The sequence below is a fragment of the Phalaenopsis equestris genome, unplaced genomic scaffold (assembly GCF_001263595.1).
Source record: "Phalaenopsis equestris unplaced genomic scaffold, ASM126359v1 Scaffold000002, whole genome shotgun sequence".
Classification (NCBI taxonomy): domain Eukaryota; kingdom Viridiplantae; phylum Streptophyta; class Magnoliopsida; order Asparagales; family Orchidaceae; genus Phalaenopsis; species Phalaenopsis equestris.
Genome location: NW_018164444.1, coordinates 61691600 through 61699391, shown reverse-complemented (window position 1 = coordinate 61699391; position 7792 = coordinate 61691600). Strand labels below are relative to the sequence as shown.

At 32.8% G+C, this 7792-nt stretch overlaps 1 protein-coding gene across 1 annotated transcript in view; it reads right to left on the bottom strand.

Annotated features, from left to right (window-relative positions):
- LOC110024620 (probable acyl-activating enzyme 17, peroxisomal) overlaps nt 1-4149 on the bottom strand; it is a 61822-nt gene extending 57673 nt beyond the window's left edge. The window contains exons 1-3 of the mRNA XM_020724695.1: nt 3837-4149; nt 3150-3279; nt 2810-3060 (exon numbers count right to left, since the gene is read on the bottom strand). Of these exons, the coding sequence (XP_020580354.1) occupies nt 2810-3060; nt 3150-3279; nt 3837-4093 (638 nt within the window). The 5' untranslated portion in view covers nt 4094-4149. The remainder of the gene's footprint in view (nt 1-2809; nt 3061-3149; nt 3280-3836) is intronic.
- Nucleotides 4150-7792: the final 3643 nt, after the last annotated feature.

Below are 7792 nucleotides of genomic sequence, written 5' to 3'. Positions count from 1 at the left end.
CTCAGTCGAAATGTGCTTGCTAGCCAGCTCCAAGAGCTCAACTAAGGTCCTTGGCTTTTATAAGCTAATTACATATCAAAATGGGCAGTAGCGTAGGCCTTGAGCTAGTGTTGCATGAGGAACGGCGAGCTCCTAGTCTCTAACATTTAGCATTTCCTGTTGGAAATGAGTGATGAAGCTTCTGAGGCTTTATGAAAACCGTCGATTGACCTTCAGAAGGGTTTGGGAATTCTTTTGCGGCTTCTAAGCACTAGCAAAATGTGCTACAAATATGCATTTGAATTCTCCAAACGAGGTGAACACTCCCGTAGGCAAGTTGTTGAACCATCGCAAAGCTGATTCCTTTAGCATCATGAAGATCCTTGTGTCAGTTTAGATAACATTAATATTTCATAGTATCGCTTACTCGTAATAGACAGAAGTCCGATTCAAAGGACGTCATGTGGTTAAATTGATCTGACCTCCCTTTGCAGAACTCTGGAGATGGAATATTGAACTTCTTGAGTGTACAACTTCTGCAATCTCTCCTACGAATATATTCTCCAATGACTTTTGACGCTTCCTTCTTCTCCTTGCTCTTACTTCCGAGGAATCCAAGGCACACAATTCATTTCTTTCTTTCTCAATCAGCCTTGTGGCTAGAGCCCTTATCGTTCCTACTCTAGGAGGCTCTTGTCTAGGTACTTCCGCCTATGTGTTATGATTATGATGATCACATGAACATCCTGAGATGGGCTATAGCACAAGTTCTAAAGATCTCGTCTTCCCTCTTATACCATCTTTCTCATCTGCTTTTTCAACTCATTAATTTGTTGCATAACAATTTCTCTAGCACAGTCCATATTCTACTTCGTTCTTCCTAGTGTTGAAGGTCCCCTTGTTGAGTTTGGGTATGAACTACAAACTCACCACATCTTTTAAGATGTTAAATCCTTTTAGAACGTAGGATCTCATATTATTTGTGGGTTTATGCAACTTTAAAGAGATCTTTTTAGGGAGAAGTACTGAAGAAGGAAAGAATGGGGTGGTAATCCCCTCCCAAAAATTAGTTCTTAGCTTTCGGTCAAAGACTGGACCAGAAAGAAGACGACAATGAGAGCCAATCTTCAACCCCCCCTCCTCACATTTACGTCTCTCTCCCTTAGGTCCCCCCAATCCTTTCCCCCTGATAGAAGGAGAAAAGGTGAATAAAAAAACGTAGATCGTACAATCTAAAGCCTGTCCATGATGTCCTCGAGATAAGATGGAGACGTGGATGTCAATAAGCTCATAAATAGATACAGATGTGTGTCTGTTCTTGAGTGATGTTCTTCATGTCGATAGATTTGTAAATCTCGATGAGCAATTATGTAGAGCTCGGCGGGTCACTTCGGCAAGTAAGTTTGACTTGCAAAGGTGACCAAGGCTTGTCCTAAAAATGAACTATTGGGCCTTCCATGCCCACGAAATCCACCATCATATGTTTCGGCCATTGAAGCCACATGTGAGAATGCATGAGTAAAGATTCTTTTAAGAGAGTTTGGGTTTCCAATTACTTATTCTATAGTTTTATATTGAGACAGTTGTACTTACATCAATTTTTCCAAAAAACATTTGCTCTATTAGTACCAAATATATTGAGGTTGAATGTCAATTCATTCAGGATACAGTGTTTTCAAAAAATAGATTATTATTCTTCATGTTTATAATACAAAGTTGTCAATCTTTTACAAAAGCTTTGGATTCTCTATCTTTCTCTTAAATATGTGATAAGCTAGATTTTACTGATATATATGCTCCAACTTAAGGGGTATTAACATGAGAAACATTGATTTAGGAAAGTATCATGTACTTAGTAAGATATAATCTCTTGTTATATCTTAGAATATGGCACTCATTCCTCCATGTATAATAAATGGTCCTTCTAGTGAATGATGCACAGCAAAGAGCTTTCCTCTCTAAAAATAAATATTTCAAATATTATTCTTGAGATAAAAAACAGTAATAGAGCAATATATTTCTTTTTTTCTTCATTCATACCAGATGATGCACTGCTTGATTTAGCATTACTTAACAACTCAAAGAAGTGCATAACTACAAACTCCTATGCCAAATTCAATTGCAATGTAACTAAAACAGTAGAGCAGCCAAATGACTATACACAAAAATGAAAATATCAAACAAAACGAAGAGATTCTTTTCAAGAAAAACAAGGATGAGGGCCATATTATTTATTGAGAAAATAACACTGACCAAAGGCTAATAGCTAAGGCTATTTGGTTAAGTGGACAAAACAGATTTGAGCTCTCGCACCCCCAATACGTTGAAGCATGGACAGAAATTTGACCACCGCAGGGGGAATAGGCAGAACCAAGTAACATTTATTAGGCAGATGATGTGAAAAGCTGAAGACAGGTCCAGGGTTGCTACATTTGAAAACTCAAAATGTGTGGCTTTGTTAGCATGTCAGTGAGCAGTGAAACATGGAAGCAATTTTAAAATACTGTCATGAATTCATAAGAATGTAATTAATGCAAACAGAGAACTTTGATCCATTTGCATCCAATAAAGTTAAACTTCTTGAGACATTTTATTATCATATAGTTGATAATAAACAACAAAATGCCTTTATATGTAAAACATTATTCCATGCACTTAAAAGAGCTTATATTTCTTTATACGATACACTTGAACCTCTTGTGTCGCTGCACAATTACAAAAAATACAACAAGTATGAGGTCAAGAAGGTTAAACAAGTAACTTGAAAAATAGAATTGTACAAGGTACTTAAAGCAATTCAACATAAAATTTAAATCAAAACCAAACATACCAAACTTCGGCCTGTAATTCCTTCAAGGTCATTTTTTGCACAGGCAAAGAATCAGACTCCTCATCTTTCCATATGATGACAACATCATTTGGGCTTTTCTTATCATCTGCATGCAAGCAATTTGCAGCAGCATTAATAGTAGCCCCGGGTAACCATTGACCTCCAGGATAAGAAGTATGCTCCCTCACAATTTGTGATGGTGGCTCATAAAAAAATATTCTCATCTCCTCAAAGACCAATTTCCAGTAGACCTACGCAAGGCACAAATGAATCTAAAATCTAGAATTCAAATTAAATGGTATCATTAATCGTCTTTTCAAATTAACCTTGAAAAGAGTACCTCTGGATTGGTGACAGAAAACTCCTGAAAATCAGAAAAGTTTGAGATGGGATCCCTGTATCTAGGACCAAGAAAAGCTTTTCCATGACGCTCCAGCACTCGTCCAATGTTCGTCAATACAGCATCCTCTCTATGTATTTAAACAGTCGTTTTTCACAACAAACACAACTTAAGAAACTCAGCAAGCTAATGAATACATCTGTTGAAACTTAATCATATCTTGAAATAGAAAACAGCAGACAGCAGATCAAGTCATCAACTATGCTTTCCAGACTTCTATTCCAAGTGAGGGCATTATGTAAACTAAGAGACGAACATCTCCTAAAATTCTCTCACTTTAGGATCCCCAAAGTAATGTCTAAACCCAATGCCAGCCCTATCGACTAAATCAACAAGAACACTTCAGACAGCTATTCAAGCATCATTATAATGCAAGATATTATCGTATGAATTCTATCTTTCCCACGGTTTGCTCAAAAAATGTATTACATCGTAGCTTTCACTAGACAAAGATGCTTTCATCATCAACACTATCAATTCATCCAACAAGTTCAGCAATTTACTCAAAATTCTGAAAAACAGAAAATATTCATTTACAAATTGAAAACAATTCAGCACATAGTTTATGGCCGAAATCCATGTACATAAAACCCAACATAGAAACAAAGCGTGATGTAGAACAATTACAGTTCCGGGATCCATGCGGGCGGAGTAGCCGATCCGAACTCCTTGTAACATCCGTAGTAGATCATCTGGTGGAAGGCAAAGGGGAGATCGGGGTTCAGGAGACGCCGTGAGAGGAATTTCCAAGCAGCTGGGCCGGAATTCCCCTGCTTCCGCAGAATTGCAGTGAGCTCTCCATGGAGCCTCTCCGCCTCATTCGCCGGCAAGCCTGTGGACGATATGTGCTCGACGGTGAGCTCATCGAGGGACCTGACTGCCATGGTTCAGTAGGGGAATGTTTGTCACGAAGTAAATCCAGCAAAACTAGCAGAACTTGAACGCACGCTGACTGTGATGTTTAGATAAATTCTGAGCCTTATCCAATTTTTTGTCGTTGGGATTAGTTTATTTTGTGTTTTAAATCTGAATTTATTAAATTTAGTGTTTAAAATATATTTGGCTTCTTTTTGGCAAAACTGTTTTTGTCTGTTTAGTTGTTTTTTCCGTCAGATAAAATTATCTGCAGTAGCCGCTAGAAAGTTGTGATCGATAAAATTATCTGCAGTAGCCGCTAGAAAGTTGTGGTCTGAGTTTTTCAAAAAATAAAAATTTGTAATAGTCAGTGCAATTTTTGAACAACTATTTATGAGTTTTTCAAAAAAAAAAAAAATTGTAATAGCCAGTGCAATTTTTGAACAACTATTTATTCTTCAGCTTCATAACTGTTTTTTCAAACAACTGTAGTTGCCTCAAACAAATCTAATGATCACTCCCGACGAAAAAGTAAATCCTTAAATTTGACACGCATTCGGATTTAGTATATCCGGATTTAGAAATGGAATGCAATAAACATAGACTGAACGTATAAAATTTTGTTTTAAACCCATGTCTAAATCATGTTTAAACAATGCTAACAAACACTGCCTTAGCTGGATTTTACAATTTTAGCTAAAAAGGAAAATATGTGGAACGTGTCAAATGAATTTAACTATATTTAATCTTAATTAAATCAGGCCTTTGACGGACAAGCAATAGTTTCTATTTTGCCATTTTTGTTTTTTTATTATTTTTTTTAAGATTTCTTTCATATTTTTTTATTTGATTATTGCTTTTTATTACTTTTCATGAATTTCTATAATAAGAATTATTTTTAATAACCAAATTTCAATAATTAAATTTAAAACCTACAAATATATCCCTCTTAATAGCTCTTTAAGAATTTATTTTCTCTTGTACAAATTTATAATAATCTCTTCTAAAAAAGTGTAGTTGCTTCTAATGGATCATATTTTTAAGGCGCATATTAGTTGTTAGAAGCCTATTACACACATCTAGGCTTACTTGACAATAATTTTTTTTATAAAATTTATTAAAAAAAATACTTGCAATAACTATTAAAATTATTTTCATAAAAATTATAAAATTATTTATTGGTGTAACCTCCCCAAATTGACATCAAAAGTGATGGGACACTTAAATTTATCTTTAGATTCAAGTTTAAAGATGATATTGAAAAGAAGATTAATGAAGTTTTCTCAATTATTTTCTTAGGTTTTTAAATATTAATAGTTATAAGACTGTTTGGTGACAAATGCCCTAGAGTTAGAACTGCAAATGGGGGTTTTGTTAACTAAGAGCTTTCAAAAAGATGTTGATGAACACATGCAAGCAAAGGGTTGGGGTTTGAAGGAGTTGAAATAACAAAAATCTCATAATAGCGGTCAGTCAATCAAGGAGAAGGCTAAAATTGGGAATCCTTAATCTTGACTTTAAGCTTTTATATGGAGAGGTTGGGTAACTCCAAAGCTTAGAAACACATAGACTAGTTAGGTTAATGTTTATAAACGGGATATAAAATTATTCGCGCCTTTTTAAAGCCCTTACATAATTTTTTATAAGTTTCATAACATGGCTAAGTCATTAGAAAACCAAGCATAGCCACCAACTTGTGGTTAGATGTTTTTCCTTAGTCAATGCATTTAAGGTTAGGGTAAAATTATCAAAATACCCATAACTGATATTGAAATATCTTTATATTTTATTTTGTGCTTTCATAATTTTTATGTAATTTAATATGATTAAAATATCAAAGGAGAAAGATTATATTCTATCTGTAGTTGCCTTTGTTAGAAGCTCAAAGTAAGTTTTATCTAAGGTTTTATGGTGAAATTATGGAGGGAGTTATATGGGAAGTTAAATGAAGGATAGAACTTTGATTATATGCTAAGAAGTAAAGATATTACCTAAATAAATAAATAAACAAATAACTTAATTGTTCATCATATCATTAACTTGAAGGGGATTATAAAACCCTTTCTAATGCGACTGTCCTCCACTTCTCCTGAAATAAATGTCATCTTTCTTCAATCTTCTAAAAAATACATGTAACTCTTTATTCTATAAATTTATATAGTCTAATACAAAATTCTAACGTAAATATGAAAAAAGAGGCAAAAGAGGGAGAGGGGCCTGATATGGCTCTTTAGTTTGCACCTTGTAATAAGCCCTTAGTCAACTTTCTTTTCACATTTGTCTTTAGTGCTTGATCATTTGCTCTTTCTATAACACTTTATGACACATTAATTCCCCTAAATATTTAAACAACACTTCTTTGAAGATGTTCGAGATTATCCTCCAATAACTAAGATGCAATCTTCTCTAATTTATTATTTTGTTATGCAAGAATATTGACTTGTAGCTTATTCTTCTACTTAACTAAGAATTTTCATATTTTATGTTGATTTTCTAAAACTTCATTCATAATAAAATCATCAACATAAAAAAATAAGTGTTAGATAAGTGCTTCCAAATGATAGTCATGTACTCTTAAAAAGTTATTATCATATAAAATTATAAATTTAGCTATTCCTTTATAGAATATTAAATCTTTAACATTAAAATTAGTTCTTATAAATAATTTATGAATCAATTCTAGAACATATGAATTAGATCTAAGTTTTATATTAATTATGATAAACCACATACTCTCACTTATAATTTTTTTTGGTGGAAGAAAATATCTCTACTCAGATGCAAATTAATCATGATCCCAAAAATCATTTTCATTAATAACTTAATTGTTACTTTTTGTTTAGCATGCTCGCCATTATTATTTTTAATTTATTTTTTAATATCCTTACAAAGGCCATTCAAATCATGTAAAACTTAAAATGTTGAATATAGGAATGCAAGCACAAGTGGATATACTAAGAAGATCGATACGTTTCTTAAGGCTATACTTAAAGAACTTTTTAAAATGTGTTTTATTTGTAGTTATTAAAGTAGTATTTTATGTGAAACTCTAGTGTAAGAATATAAAGATCTTAATATTCAATATTCTTTCCTGCCAAATATATCGACAAAGTTTATGAAATCCTTTTAATCATTTTTGCCTACCCATCAGTCTAAGGGCAAAATATAAAATGGAATTTGTCTTATATCTATCAGTTTCAACAATATTTTCTAATACTATGATATAAACTTAACATCTCAATCTAACGCTATAGTGGATGATAGTCTATATAATCTCTCAGTCTAGTTAAAAAAAAAAACATAAATATATATAATACATCCTGAGGGTCCAGGATGGACTAAGATAAAAGCAAATGGATAAGTACTCCCAAAGTCTATAGAGAATAGGCAAGAAAGTGTACTTTTTTAGATCAACATTTTATAGCTTTTATTGTTCACATGTATAATATTAAGTTACTACATTTTTAACATCCCTTCTAAGGAATGGGAAGATAAATCTATGCTCTAACAAGGTTATGATTTTAAAGTTTTTAAAATATTTTGCCGCCTTTTCTTAAAAAAATTTCATAATAAGTAATTTATTCAAAAATATTTGAGGGGTATTTAATATATTTCTTTTGTGAAGATAATTATCAATGATCATGTTCAAGCTAGAAAAGATAAATGAGACCTTTGATTCATGCTCTAAGCATGTTAGATGAAAATTTAACAATTCTTATAATTATCCT